Raw genomic sequence first — 25720 nt, forward strand, 5'->3', positions numbered from 1 at the left:
GTGATTTGTTTTGGTGATGTCATGTTATGATATGGATTTGGTTTAGGTATACTTGATTTTGGATTAGTCCTATTAGGATGATTATTTTGGTGAAATCTGTGATTTTGATCTGTTATATTTTAGTGTTTTCCAATTGCTTGTTTAAGAACTAATGTGTGGTTTATAATCATTTGAGATCTTTTACTTTTGTTGAGCTTAGGGTAGGTTTTCTGTATGCCATGTTGGGAAGTGGTTTGCAATGGAGACCAAGGCCCTAAAGAGGCTGACGAGTAACCCATTGTAGGTTATTTTAATAAGTGATAACATTTCATTAAATGGGTTTTAAATGAATTAATAAGATATTGGTATCACAAAAAGTCACTAGGGGATCTAGAATATTAAACGACTACCATAGTAACCTTAGAGCTGACTTATTAGTATGCCTTGTCTGTACAAAAGAATACTAACACTACATAGAGACACTGGGGGCCAGAGTATTAAAAGACTATTGGGTAACCTTAGAGTTTGCTCATATGATGACACTTGCCCACTTGCATAGTAGATTTCCTACATTTCTGTGTTGCCTTTGGGTTTAGTTGATACTTGTGTATTGGTAGCCGTGAGATAGTTTGCTTTCAGGTGATTTCTTGAACCTAGTTGTTGGTTTTGACTTTTGAGTTGTTATCCTATTTTGGACTTGAGTTTATCTCCTCATCATGGTGGGAGTGGACCTTTTTGGGTTCCACAGGGTCAGGTGGTAGTACATTTTCTTATACCATTGAGATCCGACCGTTAGATGTCATTGTTGGGTGTGTTTGAGTAGATGTTTCTTTTTATCTAATCTTGTATTTCTATGATGGATGGTTATACTCTAAGTGTATTTTATTTGATTTCATAGATCTTACGAGATGATGATGTTTGTTTCATGATGTATATTATTTCAACCTCTCATACCATGTGACTTGTACAGTGGATGATTCTGCATTCTATTTATTGCCAAGTGGCATCCTATAATTGTATATTATTTAAATAGATTCATACTTGTAGTTATTCTTTAATATGGATGTGTCATGTATTGGATTTAGTATTAATTAAACTTAAATATGATTCAACATCTTGGGACCCTTAATAATTGTAATATGTTTTATGGTATGTGCTTATGTTTATGTTATTGCTTCCACTATATTTATATTTGTTGTTGTTAAGTTATTATCTTTCCAAAAAACAAATGTTTGACAAACTTAGTGAAACTTTAGGTTAATTTCTTTTGGGTCACTTGGAAGGGTGTTACATCTAGTACTAGAGCATGAGTTTCTACATTGGGAGCTTTGGGTATATTGGAATGCCACTAGTTGTCAACTACTTGAACTGTTATATGTATTAATTGTAAACTTGAACACTTGAACTAGTTAACTAAAAATGAAACTTGAATTATTATATGTATTTATTGCAAACTTGAACTAGTTAACTAAAAATGAAACTTGAACTGTTATATGTATTTATTGCAAACTTGAAACACTTGAACTAGTTGAACAGAAATGAGACTTAAATAGTGTTATGTATCTATTACAAACTTGAACCTAAATAGCTTGAACAAAAACAAAACAAAAAACAAAATAGAAGCAGTGGAACTTTTTGAACATGAAACTTGAAAACTCATAACAATTATGTTCTTGACTTGTGTCTATACATTATAAGTTTTATGTTTTCCAATGGAATTAAAGATGTTGATCTTTTTTTTGGAGTATTTTTAGGGATCTTATTTTAGTATTTGTTAAAAAGATTAATGTTAGATCAATATGGTTTTTGGTTTATTATTAAACAATAATCATATTGCTCTAAGTGATTGAAAGTGTATACATAGTTAACTTATTTGTATTAGTTTCTTAAATGAGCTTTTTGTTTGACATTGTAGATAGTACTCTTTGACTTTTATTTACTCTAGTCATTGTAGTAGGCTTCCAGGAGCAAGCCTAAGTCTAAGGGGAGTGGATGTAATGCCTACCCCTAGTTTAGATTTATCTTTCTTGTAGGCTTCCAGGAGTAAGCTTAAATCTAGGGGGAGTGAATGTAATTCCTACCCCTAGTTGACTTTTTTTGTCATATTGTCAGATTCTTTTGTGCCTGTTTCCTGATTATGTTGTATGATTATCAGTACCTGGTTACCAGATTAGATTAGATGTATTTCATACTCAGTTTATAACTGTGATGAGTTACTAATTTATTTTAGTTATTTTAGGATTATTTTGATGATGATATATATGTTCATATTTAATGACTTTTTGTTATTTCATGATGTTAGTTAGAGGGATGATTTATATGCAGTTCTATAGATACTTACCCCATACTTGCATGTGTATGGTGTACTTGTCTGTTTTACTTTCTGATTGATGTTCCTAATGTGGTTGAGGGAGGGAGTCATAGTCACCTATTAGTTAGAATCTACATGATGCACCACTCCCCACCATTGCTTGTTTAGTTTAGAACATATGAGTATACACATGCAAGGATTTTATGCAAATTGTAAGTACCGAGTACTGACTTCCCTAAATTGCCAAGATGAGCATACCCTATTGTACTATTTCAATGTGATAACTGGGGAGATAACTCTTGAGTCCAAAACCTAATCTAAGCCAATTGTCCTAGAAAATAGGACAAGTATTTGAGTTAGTTTCACCCTTCTGAATTCATCAACTCATGTGAGTTTGTGATTTTGACCCTAGAGTTTGTTTTGGTATTCTATACTTTATGATAAATTTTCGTATTTAGTCTTGTGGGTCTATGATGATTTTTTGTTATAATTAAATCAAATTAAAAGATAATTAATGATTTCATTTAATGGAAATCTTATTAAGGTAATTTGATATTTAATTATATTTAATTAATTGAGAAATTAATTAAATAAAAGAATTAAATTTAAAGATTTTATTAAAGTTCTAATTTTGGCATTTTATATTTATTTAATTTAATAATAATTTATTTAGCAGTTTTATTTTAATAATAAATTCTAAATAATATTATTAGTTAAATTAATAAATATTATATTAAAAACATCTCGAGAAATATTAAAGAGAGAAAGAAAATTATTTAATAAAGATATTTTAATTAATGGCATAAAGGTTGTGCATGAAATTAAAATATAATAATAGTTAAAGATCAATGAGTCTTCTTGCGTGATTGCACAATTGAAGCCCTAAATTTAAGGGAGAACTCTTTATTAGAGATCTAGAGCTCATTTTGCAATAAATGAGGTTTGGAGGAGCCAATTTTTTGAGAAGACGGTTTTGAAGGAAAAAATGGAATTGTTTGTGAGTTCTATGCACTCAATGTTTTAGCATTAGATCTAGGTAGGATCTTGTGGGTTTGTGCAGTAGTTTCTCATTCTTTGAATTCCTATCTTCCTCGCATTTGTTGTGTTTTTGTTTTCCAGAATTCCTCTAGGTTGAAACCCTTGTTTGCATATCTAATGTTCTTCATTTTAGGAAACCTCTATAAGCAATTTGATGATTTGAAACCCTTGTGTATGAATTTGATTGTTCTTCATTTTCAAAAGCATTTGTAAATGAATTTAATATTTGAAACATTCGTTTGATTAATTGGATAATTCGTAGTTTGAATCAATTAACAAATTTGTATTTTCAGGATAGGGTTTCCATTTTGGAAAAATTTTCAATTTTTAGTAGGTTTCCATTTCGACAAAGTTTCTATTTTTAGTATGTTTCCATTTTAGGTAAGTTTCCATTTTTAGCAAGTTTTCATTTTTAGCAAGTTTCCATTTTTAGTAGGTTTCCATTTCGGAAAAGTGTTTCTAAATTTTTAAAAAATAAAAATGAAAACTTGAAAACTAATAGTGAATATTAAACTTGTGTGTTTTCTAAAACCTAATGAATTATGAAAAGTTACTATTGCATGTACTTTATGTGATGTGTGGTTTAGTGATGTTGGGTTTCAAGGTTGACTTAGCTTTGACCAAGTCAAAATGTTTACTAGAGGCTTGGGGGTTTTGTTATGAAATGTTGTTCTGATTACAATCTTTTATACCTGACCATGGTGATGTGTCATGTGTGTGCTATGATGAGTTTGATCAAATTATTTGATGTGCTTTCTAGTTTCTTATGTGAAGCTAAGGTGAATTGTATGACTTTCTTTGAGTCTTCGATCAATTATCCTTGATTGCTTTATAGTTGCTTGTATAGGACTAAGGTGATTGTGTGATTTGTTTTTGGTGATGTCATGTTATGACATGGATTTGGTTTAGGTATACTTGATTTTGGATCAATCCTATTAGGATGATCATTTTGGTGAAATCCATGATTTTGATCAGTAATATTTCAATGCTTTCCAATTGCATGTTTAAGAACTCATGTGTGGTTTATAGTTATTTGAGATATTTTTCTTTTGTTGAGCTTAGGGTAGGTTTTATTTATGTCATGTTGGGAAGTGGCTTGCAATGGAGTTTGAGGCCCTAAAGAGGCTGAAAGGTAACCCATTGTAGGTTATTTTAATAAGTGATAACATTTCATTAAGTGGGTTTTAAATGATTTAATAAGATATTGGTATCACAGAAAGTCACTAAGGGGTCCGGAGTGTTAAAAGACTATCGTTGTAACCTTAGAGATGACTTGTTAATATGCCTTTTCTGTATGAAAGGATACTGACACCATATAGAGACACTAGGGGCTAGAGTATTAAAAGACTGTCAGGTAACCCTAGAGTTGGCTCATGTGATGACACTTTCCCACTTGCATAGTAGATTTCCTACATGTTTGTGTTACCTCTGGATTTAATTCATACTTGTGTCTTGGTACCCTTGAGATAGTTTGCTTTCAGGTGATTTCTTGAACCTAGCTTTTGGTTTTGACTTTTGAGTTGTTATCCTATTTGTGACTTGAGTTTATCTTCTCAACATGGTGGGAGTGGACCTTTTTGGGTTCTACAAGGTCGGGTGGTAGTGCATTTTCTTATATAATTGAGATTCGACCGTCGGATGCCATTGTTGGATGTGTTTGTGCAAATGTTCATTTTTATCTGATCTTGTAATTCTATGATGGATGATTATACTCAAAGTGTATTGTATTTGATTTCATACATCTTATGAGATGATGTTATTTTTTTCATGATGTATATTATTTCAGCCTCTCATACCCTGTGACTTATACAGTGCATGATTGTGCATTTTGTTTATTTCCAAGTGGCATCTTGTAATTGTATATTATTTAAATGGATTCATACTTGTACTTATTCTTTAATGTGGATGTGTCATATATCACATTTAGTATTAATTAAACTTAAATGTGATTCAATGTCATGGGACCCTTAAGAACTGTAATTTGTTTTATGGTATGTGTTTATATATATGTTATTGCTTTTGCTATATTTATATCTGTTGTTGTTTAAAAAAAGTTTGACAAACTTAGTGAAACTTTAGGTTAATTTCTTTTGGGTCACTTGGCAAGGTGTTACATATAGTATTGGTAATTGAGAAGATAGAAGACAATCCATTGAAATTAAATCCTCTTGGTTATATTATACTAATTAGAAGCTTTCCTTTTATAAATAATATACTAGTTACCTTAACCAAGTCCTTGATCAACACTTTCACAATTTGCTAAGTATTAAAGGTGTTTTTAGCACTTTGGATGTAGACTTGACTAATGAATTTGGGGAGAAAGACTCTCAAGTTTAGGGACACAAACATTCCTTAGAAAATTAGGGATGCAAAATCGGAGTTTCCTAAGTGGAGAATCAAGCTATAGGCCATTGTCATTCTAGATCATGATAAAATAAAGACTTATTCTAACAAGTACTAGGAATATTACTAGAGAGTCAAGGAAGTGGAAGTGGCAAAAGGAGCTTCGGGGGTCAAGGCAAAAAGTGTCCAAGGTCCAGGGTCAATGGAAGCTTGAAAACTCTTTATGATTTTTTCTTTTAATAATTTATAAAGAAAACTTATTTATTGTTTTAAAAGTACTATGTGAAAGTAACAATTCTTTTGAACCATTATTTTGTGATTTTTAAAATATTTGATCGTTGCTTTTTTTAGGGGTCTTTTGGGTGAACTATGATTGACTCTTAATAGAATTTTTTATTTTGTTTTCTATTTTCATAGAAAAGATTTCAATGAAATTATACTATTGAAGTTATACATATTTGATCTTCGAATCGAGGTGTGTGAATGTTTTTCATGTGAGAAGATATCAACAGATAAAACTGTTGAAGTTTTCACTCATCTATGTGGAAATTTTTCACTCATCTATGTAGAATATGGGAATCTTATTTGTGAATGAGTTTCTGTGGATTCTATTAAATTGTTAGACTCTTTTACTTCAGTATTTCTTTATGTGGAGTTTACACCTTTGAAAGCTTTTTGGTCAAAAGCTTTCCTTATCGTTTTCACTCTAAAAGCAACTTCAAGTTAATATTTTGTTTAAGCTTAAATCATGTGAAGGCAGTTTCCACCTTTGAAAATAAGTAGAGAATTAATTGATGATATATATTATTTGATCAATTCAATTGTGGCTACATTTATCACCTTGATTGGATAGAAAATAGGGATAGGTGATAAATTTGTCAACCAACATTGGAATAGAAATTTCTAACAAATCCCTTGACAATCGCCTTAAAGGGTAACTTCCAACATAGGTCTCCAAACCATTATCAAAGACTCAAAACTCAACCACAAATAAATTTTGTCCTTATATCTCTTACAAATATACATAAAATCCTATACTCAATCAATACTAGAATAGATAAGCACTGCCTAAATTATAATAACAAATCAGGAAAAAAATTAGCACATAGGAAAAATGCTTAGAAGACTATCCTCTAATGTTGAAAATGGTATTGCAAATTGAGAAGCACCCCAAAAATCCATTTTTGTTGGAAATATGTTGTCTCATTATCAAAGTTTCAAACTTTTAGGTCTCAATCAAATATGTGTTAACAAACTGGAAATGATCTAAAAAAAGCATACATGTATATACACACAGACAAGGAGATATAAGAAACCAATCATTATTTATATAAATATCGTGAAAGAGTTTTCTTGAGATCCAAGAGTTGTTGTAAAAATTATATTGAGATTTGTATACATGTGTTCAAAAATCTGATACACAATGCTAAATAATTAAAAAATATATATATTAGAAAGACACTAGAGAAAATGAAAATGGATTTTTCTTGTTATACAAAAAAACTCAATGTTAACCAACAGATAAAGAAAGGACTACTTTTCTACACAATGGAAAATGCCAGATAAAATATGTTTACCTATTTGAAAACATTCATAATGTTAAACTAAAATTTATGTGTTATCATATACTTTTTTTCAAGTAAAAAGATATGTGATTTCATTACATTAAATGGTTATAAGGTTGTTTGTGAGTAAAACTCTTGCATATCTTATTTTTTAGATTAAATGAACTTCTATGTTTATAATCTTGGATTTTAAGGCTCCACATGAAAGAAAATATATTAAATTACATAACTACATTGACAATCCATTTATGCAGAAGAACTTCTATTTTACATTTGCAATTAATATAGGTCATACTTATTGTTGTCATTAGTTTTGAAAGAAATATAAACTTATTATAGGTAGAAAAATGACTCTTGTGTTACCTACAATGTGGAAAGAAGTAGTTTTTTGATTGAAGTAACTCAATTTTAAAGAGAACACAAGTACTCCTTTTTGTAATATTTAAACGATTCATATAAATATATTATATGAAACATCCCCAATTTGGATCTTATCATACACAAGAAATAAAATAAAATCCAAAACTCAATTACCTCCATTTTTGTATAAAAAGATAAATTTAATTAATTTTCCCTCTATGATAGAATGTCTCTGCAATTATAAATGCTTGTAACTTAAGTCACAAAAAATTGAGATATTGTGAATTTTCTATTTAAGAAAATACCATGCCTATTCAAACCTATGTGAAAATAAGCATATTATTTATAAATGTTATCTCTAATAAAAAAAAAAATCAAACCACCTTAACATGGATAAGTTATTACAACATTTATAATGATTGATGTTCCATGATCAAAGAACAATTTATAAATGTCACGAGAAAAACATACTAATAAATCCCAAATGAAGCTTGTCCTAAGGCTTGAGAAATTGGAGATCAACATAATGCAAAACTTACATGAATTAATCTATATACATATAATCTAATTTATATGAAATATATAGTATTATCATGACGCAACCATCAATCTCCACCCACAGCCAACGACTTCAAGTTGGAGGAAAACCCATCTGAACTATAAGCAAAATAAATATTTACATCAAAAGTAAAATATGATAGTAGAAAATAAATTTAAAATATGAAAGATGTATAGATGTGTAGTAGAAAGCTACTCAAAATAATGAAAAATGGGGATCTTCATTGAGTAGGGTTGTGATCGAAGCATTGTAAAATCCTTAAATCTTATGTCTTGTATTGAGATCATCCATATGACTTCTCACCTTTATTGAAGCCATGCCTTGCAATAGCCTGAAGTATATTTATCTTCATCCTCTCGTGAAGCCATCTCCATCTAAAACCCTTATAGTCGCTCCTTTTATCTTGCATAGCAAAAAAAAAGAGAAGTGAAAGCATTGAAGAATTTTAGGGCTTTCAAATATAAAATATAAAATAATTTAACAATATAACATATGTTTTATACTTTTAGTAAGTATAATTTTAAAAAATAAAATAAATATTTTGAAAAAAAAAACTAGAGTTTTAACACTTTTTATATTCTTTCATTGTGATTTGTTTGTAGAAAAAATCAAATGAAAAGGATAGGTGTTACTATTATTCAGAAATAAAAATAAAAGAAAAATAAAGAGTGGATTTATTGTTCTATTCTCTTGATTTATAGATAAGAAGTTTGAAATAAAGTCAAATATATAATTTATATATCAAATAATATTAGGTAATATAATTTATATATCAAATAGTAGCATGTTACATTTATTATTAGGTTAGGATATATATATATATATATATATATAAATTAGGGAAAAAAAAGAATTATTTTATGTATAATTGGAATCTATAAACAATAGTAAATGAATTTATGTGTTATTTAATTACTTCTAAATAATTAATATTCTTGTTGGTAACAGGTCATTTTTTACTGGAGCTATGAAACGAGGCCAAAAATTAAAGGGATCTCATCCCCTCATCCCCTTGAAACTAACACCCTAGACCCTTGAGCACGATAACCCAATAGGGAAACCAAGCCCAAGAGGTGTAGAGACACACGCTCAACATGGGTCTAGCATAAGGTCTTTGATAAATCCAAGCCCAAAGAGAATTCAATAGTTGGATTGACATGAATGTCATTATCTTCATGTTCATCATGAACTATTTGGCATAATGCACTTCCTAGTCAATGATTCATTCCAACTCTTGGGATTGTTATGTTGAACGACAATTCCTTCCAACTCCCATCCCCAGCTTTTCATCAGTTAACTCTGAGTGTAATTCCTTCTAACTCACATTCCTTGCATAGACCATCTAGGTTAAATGTAATTCTTGTGATTAAAACTTTGAACCTCCCTATTACAAGGGCTTGAAGCAACTGTTATGTGATGAGCTCATGTTCTCTTTTAAATAATTTATTACAATTATAATTCTAATATAATTTGTTTGAAAATGAATGAATAAATTAAAATAGTGAACTTTTATTAATATTACTATTGTAAAGGAAGTTTACAATTGATTAAAATTGTGAGAATCTATATGAAAGATCAAAACATTGAAATTCACGTATTAGTCCTATTCAACTCCTATTTCACTTTCAAGCTGAATAATTCCACAAATACCAAAAGTAGGCAAAGCATTTCTTCTTGTACTATGTGTAATGAGCTATACAAAGGTAGGAAATGATGGATGAAAATATGATAGAAACCAACATTGAAATTCTCTCTTTGGAACAATCTTAATAGAAACAACCTAAACTTTATGCTATGAGCCCTACATCTTATACAAATGGTACCCAAAATGGAAGCATTATGGAGAATTAAGACTTCCAATGTTGAAATAGAGGAGTAATAGTCATTTTTATTTGTGTGACTAATTATCTAGTTGTATTTTTTCTAATATTCAAATTAAGACTATTTATAGCCCTGTTACAAAAAAAAAAATAGTAAAAATAGTAATGTTTAGTTTTTGTAACTAAAATTTTTAGTTGCACTACCATTTATTTTTCAAACTCTACTACTTTTTGTCAATTTCACTAGTCAAATATGACTTAAACAATCCAAATGCAACTAGATTGTTTAAATCATATTTTATTATTGAAATTAATGACAATTTCACCATGATACATTTGACATGATAACAATACATGGAAATCAAAATAACTTCAAATCATAGTTAAAAATATTAAAAATTCATTAATATAATGAGTAATAAAAGTTAAATATCTCAATCTTAAGCTTGGCTTGAGAGGCAATATCTTTTGTGCAATAGGTAGTTTTGGTGCATTAAGCCATCAGACTAGTCAAATGGCTCACATAGGTACAGGTGCCATGAGGGGGGCTTAAGCTCTATAAAATATGGTCAAATTTGAAACAAAAAATATTAGAGGGGCAATAGTCATTTGTTTATTCAATGATCATTTTCAGTCACGTAGTAATTTATTTGCCAAAATTCTACTAGTGTGTACTTACCCAACAACATGTAAATGTACTTCCTTATATCCTCTATAATGTTATGTTAATTAAAACATTAGAGACTGACCTATCCTTGTTGTTTAGCATAAAGACATAGGCATGCTTCTTGAATATGAGGTTTGTATATTTATAAATATATACAACCCAAGGAGAAATAATTCTAGTAACTTCCAACGCCTTTGATTTGAATCTATAGTCACAAGGGTATCAATTAGCTATCTCAAATATCTCTTCTTCTTGACTCTATTCTTATTCTTTGTTCGCACAAGGGATTAGATAGTGTAAAAGATTAATCAATAATCCATACATGCCCTAAAAAACTACATTCAATGCACCAATACATTTTATGTAGTTCTTTACCTTGACACCATATGATATCACAATGAGCTAGGATATTTTAGTAATCCTATGGAATATAGAATTTTTCTCTATAAATTTGAGAAAATATCATGAAAGCATCTCCCAAGAAGGCCTTAAGATTAAAAAGTCATCAATAACTAATATTTTGGATATAAATTAACATTTTAATCTTTATAGGAGGTTAAGGATTTGCAATTACAACTCCCCCTAAGCCAAGGGTTTACCTTTTAGTTGAGATTTTATATGCACCTTCTAGAGGTACAGATCCATCTCTTATCTCATTTTCTTCTTTCTTTTTCTATATATTATTGATATCATTTATTTTCTTACTAGTACCAATCTTTCTTTAAGCACAAGGCCTCACATTCATCCCTTTGCAAAATCTTGAAATATATCCTAACTCGTTACAATTATAGTAATTGATCCCATGCTAGAAAGCATGACCAATTCTCCTCATGTTTTTTCGATAGCAATAGCTTTATGACCATTTTTTTTAATGTGCAAACATATCCATTGAAAGATTGAATGCCATTGTTCTAATACCCATTCATCACTATCAACCTAGGTTTGCATTATGTAGATTTATGCCTATACTTATTGAAAAATAAAATTAAAGCTATATTTGTTTTGAATTTATTAAATTATGTCTTAGCCTAAGTGAATTCAATCTACTCCTACATTCAACAAAATTATGTCAAACCTTATTCCAAAAAAAAAAATTACCATTGAAATATTGAGAATTCCTAGTGGGATTAGTTTGTTTGAGATTTGTGATTAATTTTCTTGAAGATGTTATTTCTTTCTTAATATCTTCTTGGATTCATCATGATCCTTTAATTTTCCTTCTTATTGGCCTTATTTAAATGAATTGTCTCCTCTTTCAAATCTTGGACCACCCTTATCCCTTTGTGGTTTTTGGTAATTGTGTCTCATCATGGGTGTTAGTGCCACTTGTGAGTTTTGAGCATTTATCAACCTAATCTTTTGCATCTTTTAATTCTTTTCTCAAAAGAACAATCACTCCTTCAAGCTTAGTGTGTTCAACATATTTACTATGAATTTTTGAATCTAGATAATCAATAATCTACATGCCTTCTTTAACTTGTATTTTTAGATTAGTCACTTCATCTTATGCCTTTTTTAATATCAAACTCATATTATTATTTTTGTTTCTACTTCATCCCTCAACTTATATTGTTTACATTCTTCTCTTGAAACATCCATGTCCTCAAGAGAAGGCTTATGTTATCCTTCAAGATCCACTACATAGTCATTCTATAATTGATACCACATCTTTCTAGTTCCATTCCCCAAGATCTTGTTTTGGAATTATTATCTTGTTGGTATTTCCTTAAGACCCCTTTTATGATCAAATGAGTGATCTACCTTCACTTGTTAGATTTTTAAATCTAGAAACCTTGCGTTGACTAGATTTTGAAAAAAATATAATGATGGGGGTGGGGAGGGGTGAATCAATGTGCAATAAGAGTTAAACTACTGTTAGAAAGGATAGGGTTGTCGCTATACCAAAAGATCAACCTGTCAATGCCCGATACAACCAATAGTCTTATAGAACCACAATAGGTGGCTAAGCCATGTCACAATTCTTGCGAGGGACACTAGCCCACTCCCAAAATCCCCCCTAGCATTACTTTTCATGGTGTGTAGGATTCAAACCTGTGACCAAGCTCAGATACCAATTGTTAGAAAGGATAGGGTTGTCATTGCACCAAAAGATCTGCCTATCAATGCCTGATACAACCAATAGTCTTATAGAACCACATGAGACAGTTAAGCCATGTCATGAATCCTGCGAGAGACACTAGCCCACTGCCAACAAGTATGTCACTTGAAAATGAAGATTTTGAAATAAAATATCTCACTACAATAATCAACTGAGGAACACCAATAGTTTTTCCTAGAACTTGTGCGCTATGAAATGAGTACTACAATTTTTTTTGTTAAGGTTCACGATGTATTGAAGCTAGTGTGCTATGAAATCCAAACACTTTCATCAACTGTCGAAGCCATAAAACCTCCTGACTAGCTAGCGTAATTGCCCTATATTTTTCCTCCATAGATGATAATGTTTGAGCATGATGCTTCTTGCAAGACTATGTGATAGGATTAGAACCAAGACAAAAAAACAAAGCTAGAAGTAGACCTTCGATCATCAATACCACCAGCCCAATCTAAGTCTACATAACCAACAATGTGAGGATCTCCTGATATGTAGTACCTTGTATGTACCTTAAGATATGTTTGAAAGCTTGCAAATGACTCTCATGTGGATCATGTGAGAATTTAGAGACAAGTCCAACCTCAAAGGATATATGAGGACATTTTTGCATCAGGTACAACAAACTACCCACAAATTGTCTATATAAAATGGAATCCATTATAGGAGTAGCATAAGTGGTTGATAAAACAACACTTGACTAAAAAGGTGTAGAAGCTGGCTTACAATCAAGCATGTTGAATCTATGAACCATATCAACATCATAATTTTTCTAGAGTATGATTATCCCATCCAAAGAATAAACTTGTAGGCCCAAAAAATGGTGCATAAGTCCAAGGTCTATCATCTCAAACTGCTCTCTCACAGCTCGCTAAACACTCTAAATCATAGAGCATGAGCTACTTGTAATAATAAGATCATCAACAAATAACACAAGTATCAATAAACTAGCCCCATGACATTGAATGTACACTGTAGGATACAAATGATACTGTGTGAAGTATGAAGCAAGTAAGAAGCAATCCATCTTCTCATACCAAGCTCGAGGGGCTTGTTTGAGCCCATATAAAGACCTTCAAGGATCGCAAACCATAGAAAATTCCTGCACAAAACCATGAGGTTGCTCCATATATATATATATCCTCATGTAGGTCTCCATACAAAAAGAAACTCTTCACATCCATCTAAAATACCGTCCATCCCTAAGAAGATGTATGAGAGAGTACAAGGTGGATATAATTCATCTTGATGATAGGAGCAATGGTCTTAGGGTAATCAATACCCTCAACCTATGAAAAACCCTTCGCAAAAAGATGTGCCTTGTACCTATCAATAGAACCATTTGCAATATACTTTGTACGGTACACCCACAACATCGAACCAACTTTCTTCCTTTTGGAAGAGGATAAAGATCCCAAGTGTAGTTCATCAAAGAAGAGTACTCCTCATCCATAGCTCTATCCCACTCAGAGTGTCTTATTACTTGCTAAAAAATCAATGGATCATTTGAAATGGCATGACTCAATAGTCCAGTACTAGATGTTTGAGTACAAGTGTGACGAGAATCTGAAGGATCTCCTCCCATAGGTCTAGTTGCATCAACAGTATTATGAGCTAACTTAGGCACTCTCTAAAAAATTGGTGGAGGTGGAGAAGGTGGATCATTATCAAGATCATCCTTAGAGGATACATAATCTTATATAGGAGAAGAGGAAGTACTAGGTAGTGAGGAAGAAGCTAGTGATGGATGTTCCATATGAGGATAACACTCATTAAACTAGATATCTCGCTGAAACAACATCTCTCTAGAATTAAGATCAAACAACCTGCATGCCTTCACATCCTCACAATAGCCAACAAAGATGAGTGGTTGGCTCTTCCTCTTGATGGATTTCGTTTGAGCATCTAGAATAAATGCCCAATCCTCACTACCAAAAATGCGAAATGTAGAAACATCAAGCTTGAAATGAGTCCAAGCCTCCTTAGGAGTCAAATGTTGCAATACCTTTTAAGGTATCCAATTCTAAATATAGTTGGCACAATTGTTAGCCTCTACCCAAAATGAAGAACTCATAGCTTGAGATTGTATCATACAATCGACCATCTGTCGTAATGTCCTATTCTTTCTCTTTGCTACCCCATTCTATTGAGGGGTATGTGGAACTATGAACTGATGTCGTAAACCATGCTTAGTGAAAAAATATTTGAAAGACTAAGTCACATATTACCTACCATTGTCTGTGTGTGTATGCCTGACAGAAAGATTAGACCTCTTCTCCACAAATGTCTTAAAGATTTGAAATGAATCAAAGACATCATACTTGTACTTCAAAAAGTACACCCATGTGCATCTAGAGAATTCATCTATGAAGATAAGCACATATCAAGCACTTGAAAAATATGGAGTGGGGAATGACATAAGATCACTATGTATCAACTCTAATGGTTCCTTAGCACACGTGGATCTACTTGCTGGAAATGGATCGCTGTGATGTTTTACATGTGCACAACCTTACAAACAAAGTTAGTACAAGAGATCTAAGGTAGCCCAATCACTAACTCTTGTGTACTCATTTGATGTAGATATCTATAGTTGACATGGGCAAAACACTCATGCCAAAGCTTGCTCACTGTGTCTGCATGTCCAACAAGAGAATCACCTAAAGAATCAGAGTTCTCAAAGCCATCAAATTGATATGTGAGACTATAAATCAATACTCCCAATAGCAAAAACCATGTTAGGATCACAAAGATCTCGAATAACCACATCATGTGGTGAGAACTCAACTGTCTTACTAGAGCCAAAATGACAAACATGAAAGACAGATAGGAAGTTCATAGAAGTGGTTGGAACCAAGAGAACATCCTATAGGGAACCACCCTATAAAGAGATAGTGTTTGAACCTGAAACTAAAAGATGTGCAGAGTCACCAACTGTAATATATGTAGTAATATTCTGAGCAAGTGAGGTAATCGAATTAGGTGAGTGTGTCATATGGTGGGAAGCACCTAAATCAATAATCCAAGTAGTTGAAGAAGCCAATGCTCATGCAAAAAGAGCATTCCCTTTACCTTAAGGAGGAGGTGGTGGCTTTAGAGAAGAAATACTATGTTGCTACGTGGCCTCCTCTAAAGCCTCAAGATGTTTCCAACACCTAGAAATTGGATGTCCTTCCTTGCCACAAAAACAGCAAGGATCACCTATAAAAATTTTAGTCTTAAATGTACACTCACTATACTTAGAAGGTTTACCCTTTGAAGTGGGTTTTCGAGCCTTTAATTTAGGAGAAGGCTTGGAGGAACTCTCACTACCTATTAAATCTTATTTGGGCTTTAGTTTCTACCTCATCTTCCCTATAGATGTCTGAGAAACTAATGGTTAGTTCTTTGGTCCTATGAGAGTATCTAATTGTGTAAGCTTGGATTGATTTCTATTTAAATGATCATAAAATGCATCAAAGGTGGGCATGGTAAATCTGGGACTCAAAGCATCCATTATGGAATGGAAGGTAGAAGAGAAAATCTGAAAGTTTCCTTGAAGCTTTGACAGAATTAGATAAATGCACTCTTTATTAGTCTTGACTTTCCCACAATCATGTAACAAAGATCTATATTTAAACCACAAACCCTTTGAAAGGAGAAGCCATGTCATAGAAGTTGTCCATGTGTGATAGCTATGTGGGTTTAGAGGAACTAGACAAGAAGAGGTCTTAGCCATTTTTTTAGAAGGTCTTTGTTTCTGAATAGTTTTGGTTTACTAATGTAAATGACATAAACAATAATATAAAATACCCCCCAAAATGCGAAAAATTGAACCCCAAATGCCAGAAAGAATCCATAAACAAGAAAAGAGCATAAAAGATTTAGTTTAGAATCACATGTATCTTTTGAAAAATATTGATGAAAATAGCCATCTAGATCTAGATAGAAATCATAGGTAAAAAAATTTATAGGTCAAAGTACGATTCCCATAGGGGGTTTGAAGTTCTACCTTTTCAAATCTACTAATGCAGACATCGGCTCATGCATGACATTCATAGGAATAAGGTATAGGTCTAGTAAACCACACCAAGAAGGACACTACTATGAGTTGCAAGTAAGACCGTCTTCAATGTGCCCTCTAAAACAATTTCTTTCCTTCTCCAAAAAATACCCTTTCACATGCACCTATCGATAATAAAGTGCTCATTTTTTTTTCATTTTTTGTATGCAAAAAAAAACAAAAAAAAACTTTTTGCAAAGAATACTAGATTTGAAAACTACAACCAAAAACTCTCAAATTAGTTGAAAAATCCAAAATTTCTTTTGTCAAACCCTTGTTCCTCTTTTTATCCAAATAAGAACAAGCTAAAGGAGATTTGGCTTTGATACCATGAAGGAGTTGATGAGAACAAACCCACAGATCTTATAGAACACTTGCATGCAAGAACTTGCCATAGAGAAGAAAAAGACGAGATAAGGCAAGGGTGTGGCTCTGAAAACATGCAAGAATATATTATCAGAGTGAAATAATGGATGGAAATACAATAGATAAATCCTAATAAAGGAGTTTGTAAAACTCTAAAAGGGATTCCCTAAGAGGTAAAAAAATATTTAATATTCAATAATTAATTATCAAATAGAAATTATGCATGTGCATAAAGTGAAATCTTAAGTAGGGAGTAAAGGTAATTTAATAAATTTAATCCTTTACTCTAATAAACACTTTATTAGTCGACTCTAAACACATGCATTAGGAAATATTATGATTATAAATCAATTCAATGCATAACTATACCCCATGAAAACGTCAACATAAATCTTCCAAATCAAATTAAATAGGTTAGGATGAACTATGACGGAAGGAACTTATACTATTGACCCAAGTATCAACACAACTATAAAAATTATTATTTGGTTGTCTTTACACCACCATGGTGAAGCCAAAAACATAATATATGACAAAAATGAAAGCATTTCAGACCATAAAGAACCTTTCTAAATTCATCTTTAAAATAAATCACTTATTAAATCTTGACACAAATAATAACCATGCTAAAAAAATAGAAACATGACAAACCAAATAAATTGTGATACTTCACATATAAGATATAGCACTGGAGAACACCAATCATCATTATATCCTCATACCTTACAAAATAGATTCCCAAGTCCACACTAATATATGAATTCCAAAAAAGGAATATGGAACATTTTAGTGAGTCAATTGAGACACATTATAAAAGAACATACATATAAAGTTTGCTACATGAATTTGTATAACTTAAAAATTAGGGAAGGGACACCTTATAAAATGTTAATCTTAAAAATATAATCACACACCTAGAACATGCAATACGACAAGGAGACCAAAATACTAACTCAATCATAGAGAAATACACTATTAAAGCCTTATATGGATTTCTTCAATCAAATTTAAGTATGAATCTAATCTCAATAATTAACCAACTATGTCTTTGAGCACGAGGTCAACAAAATGTAGCTACATCTCGTAACTAAAGCCTAATGTATATGCAACAAGGTTTCACCATATACATACCAATCATCTAGACTAATATTCTTCCATGTATACATCTGATGAACTTCTATATCACTCACCCTACAATATCTACCAACCTCTCCAAATATATTAATGATCTCAAATTGGCATTAATGACAAGACCTATCAAGTTGACATCAATGACAATACCATGCAACACTTTTTTTCATCGATACCATCACTCGTGGATGCATTAATAAAATAGAGGGATGTTGTTAAAGAAAAATCACCATCCTATATCATAAAAGAAGAATAAGCATGAATCATATTATGAAAGCTAGTGATTCTTTTTTTCTTAATGAAGAATACAGTATCTATGATTTTGATCTATCAATTGAAAGCACATAAGAGGGAGGGTTTGATTTGGCCAATAAAGGGAAATGGACCATAGATATTTTAAAGAGTATCATAACATGATAAATGTAATATGTAGCTTTTTTTTATAATGCTTTTTTATGTTTTTATAGAAGAGAGAAGTGTTCACTATTTTTGTTTGTTAATAAAATTTCGGAATCCCACAAAGCTAAAATAACTTAAATTTAATTTTAGAGCTATAGATGCAATATATCTCAAAGATATGAATAGTAAAGTTCATGAAATGACATTACAAATATATTTTAAAAATATCACCATTATCTATCATAAAAAAGGAACAATCACAAATCATATTATGAAAGGTAATGATATTTTTTCCATAATGAAGGCTAAACTATCTATGATTTTGATCTATATAAGAGGGAGGCTTTGATTTGGCCACTAATTGGAAATGGACTATAGATATTTTAAAGAGTATTGTAGCATGATAGATGTAATCTGTACCTTTATTTTTTGTTTTATAATTGTTTAAAGAAGAGAGAAGTGTCTAATATTTTTGTTTGATAATAAAATTTAAGAAACCCATATATCTAAAATAGCTTAAACCTAATTTAGAACTATAGATACAATACATTTCAAAGATAAGAACACTTGGGTTCATGAAATGCCATTACAAATATATCTTAAACATGTGTATTAACTTTAACAAGTATGAAAGTCTATATTAAAATTTGTAACAAGTGGTGACAAAACTAGACACTACCATTCAATATTACCTTATAACATCACATATTGTAGAGACTGATAACGCAAGTCCAAGTGCACCCCCCTTAAGAACATCAAATAGCTCCAAATCACACCCTACAATATATCTTAGATATAAACTAAATATAATTCAAATCTTTTATATATATATTAATAATATTTAAAAATATAAACATGTATCTAAAATAATAAAAATTAAACTAATTGAGACAAATTAGAGTTTATGGTAAAATTAAATTGAAGTGAGCATTGACATCACAATTAAAATATAAAATGTTAAAAAATACAATGCAATTTTTTAATATATTACTTATTGCATCACAATTATATTCTAAAATAGTAAATGGAAAAAAAATTAAATTTAAAGATGACAATAAAGAATATATAATATGAAAAACAAAACCAAAACCATAGACAACAGCCAATCCACATATATAAAACTTTGAAAAATAGTTAGAAATATGTTATTTTGAAATCTACTACCATAATGAGCAATGGACATAAGTTTGTGGGCCCACAAATTTTACAAATATGGCCATTAAAATGTAACCTCCTGAACTTTAAAAATTCAAAAAATTAAAATAATAATATACAGAAAAAGTTATTATGGGATTAGAAAGTTTGAAACTGGAGCCTTTTATCCATATATGTGTTATGCGTAGAGGCTTAGGCAATGCAGGACGTGTGGGAATTGAAGGAAACTTACTAATGTAGCAGGCACTCCAGGGTTGCATGCTATTAATAGTTTGGAGAGTTATGGTAATCCAGTGTGAGAGAATTGGAAACATCCAGAACAGAAAATATCATCATATTTTGCTAGGGTCTGAATATGAAGAGCGTGCATGCATGCATTGTTGTCCGACTTTAAGAAACTTTTCTCAATTTTAAGAGGCTTCAGCAGCACGTAATGTGACCAGTATTTGTGCTCCCTATATTACATAGTTTTCACATTGTTTTACTTCAATGGTTATTTTAGTTCGTTTGCCTTGTTAGCTGATCTTGAATTGGGTCTGAATGTATTAATTTATTTTGAGAAGAAGCAGCATCTTGCAAGTGTTTTTGGAGGTATAAAGATGAAGTTCAGAAATGGTTTGAAAGTCGAAGCATGCAGCAAGGAACCTGGTTTTGTAGGGGTTTGGTTTGAGGGTGCTATAGTGTCTCAGGAGGGGAATATTTATCGTGTCCAGTATGACAAATTTGAGACAGATGAGGGGCATCCCCTGATGGAGGAGTTACAATGCAACCAATTAAGGCCGCGCCCTCCTGAGATGAACATTATTAGTTGGGCAGGTGGTGATCAAGTTGAGGTTCTTGACAAGGATTGTTGGTGGGAAGGTGTTATCTCAGAGGTTCTTCCTCACAGATATTATAGTGTGTACTTCCCTTGCTATGACATTTGCATGAGATTCCTCTACTCCAATATTCGGACCAGGCAGGAATGGAAGAATGGGAAATGGTCATTATCTCTTCCGGTAAATATTTTCCTTTACCTGTTTGGCAATTGTTTTTAACCGTTTAACTTCTGTCATGTTGTTAATGAAAATATCCCATGCTATGTACTACGTACTCTAAAGTATCATTGTTCACAATGAATTACAAAGTAATATATCACATCCTGCTCTTCCAATACACGAGTTTAACAAAATACAGTGCATTCTTGCTATCATATAGAGACACCACTATCCTCGGCGATTACATTAATCTCAAGACAATTTTCCAGATTTTAAGCAGATCACTGAACATGGGTTTTATTATCTAGTGAGAAAGGGTATCTTTCTTACCCATACAATACAATAAATATCCAGCTTAAGTGTAGTTCCTAATGAATACAATCCTCAAATGTACCGAAATATCTCTAACAACTTAAGAATTTGGGCAAAGTTTACAGGCCTTTGTTTTGACTTAATATCATTTGTTTAATATTCCATTGGCATCAAACATTTTGATTTTGTAGTTTCTGGAAAATAACATATTCTTGATTGCCTTTTCTTTGTAGTTACATTCATTGAATTGTCTAATATCTTTATGCCTGGAGAAATATATGCCCTTTTTAACTACTTGTGCCTTGTATGACATAGCAGGAAGCTATTGGGCCCCGAGGAATTAGAATTATTAATGTATCTTTGCTACAAGTTTTTGAGTTTTCAGTGTATAAAATTGAAACAATTGGTTTAGAATAATTAGAATATTAGCATTGAGATTTAGTAATATAACTGATTCTTATTGATAATTAGAAGGGTTTTCATGGATACGTTTTCGGAACTACAATGTCAGATCTTAAGAAGGTAGGCATCTAATATAACAATTGGAACAAACTTTTAATCTCTCTTTTGTAATGGAAGATATTCATTTCATTTAGTTATATCTTGGTGCACATGTTAGCTTTTCAAACCTTTACATTCATTGAGATCTCATCTTCCTTTACCTATAGGCTTTTTTAGTGATTGCGAGAATTTTGGATCTTCATATGAACACTTTTATATCGATCCTACTTTGTTAGCTCTATTAGGGGTGGTTCTTGTCTGATTGTCAGAGAGTTTCATAATGCATTGTATTTTTTGGATATACTTGAATTTTGGGATACAACCTTATGTTGAGAATAATTATTAGAAACTTGACTTGTTTATTAAGATGTCAAGTCCTCTACACTAGTATATCTAACACATGCTTAAAATTATTTTTGTAGGCAAGAAAACGGAAGACATCAAACCAAGGGAATGCAACTGTAGAAACTATGTATGAGGTAGATGAGGGCTTTCGTCTTGACAAATGTGAAAAAATAAAGAGATTCAGGCATTCAGAATTAGCACAGCATATAGACAAAGGGACACTTCATGCCAAGAGCATTTTTGTTGATGCTTCTCACATGAATACGGATTATAAAGATTATCTTGTTTCAACTACTGGGAGTCGCACTGCTTTTGCTCTTGCAATTCAAGATGAAAGAGATGAAGTGCCAAACAATAGAAAGAATTCTCACTATCACACTAGAAAACTGCCTAAACTTAGGAAGAAGCAAAAGAAAAATGGAATTCGCCTGGCAGACGAGCACAATGTATCCACACATAAGTTGGAATTATTTGCATATGGCTCTGTGTTAGAGGTTTTTCATGCCCAAGGTTCATTAAGCTGGGAAAGAGAAATTTTACTGACCAATCTCCGTTCTAAATTGCACATTTCTCACGAAGAGAGCACATTTGCGCTGGAACAACTTGCATGTGGTGTTTGATGTAAAATTGTACAGTTCTCAATTGCATATATTGTACAAAATGTTCTTGCAAGATTTGTTACTGGCAATCTCTGGAATTTGACTAAAAATGCTTTTCATGAAGAAAAAAGTGAATAGGCTTCCATGTGTAATGTCCAAGATTCTTATCAATGTAAAGAACTTTGCAGTTCAGATTTTTGTGATCATGTCATGGTTACTCTTGAATTTTTCATATATTTCACTCTCATTTTCTAGTTGGAATGAACTTTTCTTGCAAACACATTGAAAGTTTGAATACTTTTAATTTCTTTCAAAGATTGTGAGATTTACATCATTAGTCAAAAATTGAGTAAAAGCACTTTTTAAATTCTAAAAACGATATATCAGTCAAGACAAACTTATGCAATTGTTAATCATTATGTTGTCATTTTGACAATATATTGAGACAAAAACATGCTTATTACTGCACATATAATATTGCAATAATCAATCGAGCTATTCAACCTTCATCCTTGAATTAGACACTAGTTTCTTTTTATCCACAGAATTGAGAAGTTGCCTACATAAAGTTTTTTGGGTAAGTGGCTTTTTTGTTGCATTGTAATCTATATCTTCGGCCTTCCAGTCAAGAACAATCTAAAATAACCACTGTCCACTTTTCTCCTTTTATGCCAGTATCATATCCAGTGGGTAGCCCTTGTTGCAAACAAATTTCAGTCCATGCAATAACTGACTAGCCAAGAAAGTCAGTAATGACCTTTTTTCGCAATTCCAACAACTTTTACATGCTGTGTCCAGTCAAGCACCTTTTCATTTACATTTACATTTGCATCTTTCTCGCTAGTAATTGCTAGTTTCATAGCCGCAGCATTTCAATGACAATCATTACTTTAAGTTGCATAAATAAACCCTTCTGGTTGATTGTTTTCCAATCAAAAACTTTGGAGTGTAATGTATTGTTTTTAAAACTTGTTTTCAAATCTCCAACTCTTATTTGGAAAACCATTTTTTATTAACTAACATTTCATACACCTAGCTTGCCCTTATGGTAACAAATGCTGGATTTGTGCATCAACCAGGACAAAACTTTATCTTCATTAAACTTTGTAAACAGAATAGCATTTTGAGGCCAAGATGAAAGAAAGATGTAATTAATGATTAGTAGATTTCCATTGGAAATAATTTAGCTAGTTTATTCTAAAAAATTGTCTGTCTGTCACCACATTCAACCTGTTTGCACATATGTTCTTTGAGAGTTACCATTTCATCTTGATGCCAAATGATGCTTTCAAAAAAAGAATAGAAAAAGGTATTATACTAAGTTCACTGAACTTCACATTGTATAGCATTTAATTTTAACTATAGGAAGGAAAAATATTCCTGCTTCTCTCTTAGTGATTAGTGTGTGGAGCAATTCCACACATCCGAACACGGGAAGTTGTTAATAGACTCTCACCAACTCACTTGACATACAATCAGCTTTAGGGAAAAATAATCAAAGTCAATCCTAACTTGTGTATCATGTTGCAAGCTATCTATTTCTGATGTAGAGGTTGAAGGAACCACCCACAAACTTGCAAATTCAAACACAGTATGGACCCAAACCCCTATGTTTCAATGGTGTGCCCAAAAGCACACAATGCCACCAAAGACTCCAAACTTGGATTTACCTTCACCAAGTGTTTCCTCCACCTCTACACACCTTAAAAAACTTCAACCAACATGTTTCTAAGGTTTCTAAACCCTCAAATCTTCGATCTTATTTAGTCCTCTTTCCTCTCTTTCCTTCTGAACACTAGTCCACCATGTAAGTGTTGTCCCTCTCAATCTTGCCTTTTCTATTTTCACCTTCTTATCTGCCTCTATGTCTTCAAGATCAAAGTAGTTTTCAAGGGCTTCTATGCACCCTAGTACTTCTTCACTGTCCATTTTACCTTGGTAGATTGGTAAATCAATGTGGTTCTTTCCACCATTACCTTGTACTGCTTTAATGATTCTCACAAATCTCCTCTCTTCAGGATCACCTGCTGCCTCATGTTCTTGTCTTATATTACCAACTTCTTCTTCATGGTTCTCTTCATGATTTCTTCCTCTAACCTCTTCTCTTCTAGGTTCTTGCCTTTCCTATTCCAAGGCTTCTATCCTTGCAATAAATTGCAGTCTCTCCCTTCTCATTTGTCTTTCTTCCCTCTCTTTAGATGCTTCTAGTTCTCTCCTTTCTCTTTTCTCTCTTGCCAACTCTTCTCTCAACTCTTCAAGTTCTCTAGCCATTTGGTTTTTAGGAGGCATTTTCACAACCTAGTTTTCTCCTCCCTACTATAGAATCTTCAAACTAACACTCTTTCCCTCACCAAGAATCTCAAGACACCTCTAATGTACCTTTCAACTTTGGGACGCTCAAGGAGGAAATGGGCACTCCAAGGTTTCTACAAAGGGACCAGTACCTTAGTGATGACAAAAGACTCCAAGATGATGGAATATACAACTTCTCAACTCCCCCAAAGACCTTGCTGATGCTCTGATACCACCTGATGCAAAGGTTGAAGGAACCACCCACAAATTTGCAAATTCAAACACAGTATGGACCCAAACCCCTATGTTTCAATGGTGTGCCCAAAAGCACACAATGCCACCAAAGACTCCAAACTTGGATTTACCTTCACCAAGTGTTTCCTCCACCTCTACACACCTTAAACAACTTCAACCAACATGTTTCTAAGGTTTCTGAACCCTCAAATCTTCGATCTTATTCAGTCCTCTTTCCTCTCTTTCCTTTTGAACACTAGTCCACCATGTAAGTGCTGTCCCTCTCAATCTTGCCTTTGCTATTTTCACCTTCTTATCTGCCTCTATGTCTTCAAGATCAAAGTAGTTTTCAAGGGCTTCTATCCACCCTAGTACTTCTTCACTGTCCATTTTACCTTGGTAGATTGGTAAATCAATGTGGTTCTTTCCACCATTACCTTGTACTGCTTTAATGATTCTCACAAATCTCCTCTCTTCAGGATCACCTGCTGCCTCATGTTCTTGTCTTATATTACCAACTTCTTCTTCATGGTTCTCTTCATGATTTCTTCCTCTAACCTCTTCTCTTCTAGGTTCTTGCCTTTCCTATTCCAAGGCTTCTATCCTTGCAAT

The 25720-nt window shown here is 32.2% G+C and overlaps 1 protein-coding gene across 1 annotated transcript in view; it reads left to right on the plus strand.

Moving 5' to 3' along the window:
• Positions 1-22603, plus strand: part of LOC149536291 (uncharacterized) — a 39656-nt gene extending 17053 nt beyond the window's left edge. Inside the window, exons 2-4 of the mRNA XM_089806257.1 lie at positions 20368-20846; positions 21609-21659; positions 22061-22603. Of these exons, the coding sequence (XP_089662383.1) occupies positions 20368-20846; positions 21609-21659; positions 22061-22603 (1073 nt within the window). The remainder of the gene's footprint in view (positions 1-20367; positions 20847-21608; positions 21660-22060) is intronic.
• Positions 22604-25720: the final 3117 nt, after the last annotated feature.

This window comes from Cupressus sempervirens, chromosome 10 (genome assembly GCF_028749045.1).
Source record: "Cupressus sempervirens isolate cs-2001-9-10 chromosome 10, ASM2874904v1, whole genome shotgun sequence".
NCBI lineage: Eukaryota > Viridiplantae > Streptophyta > Pinopsida > Cupressales > Cupressaceae > Cupressus > Cupressus sempervirens.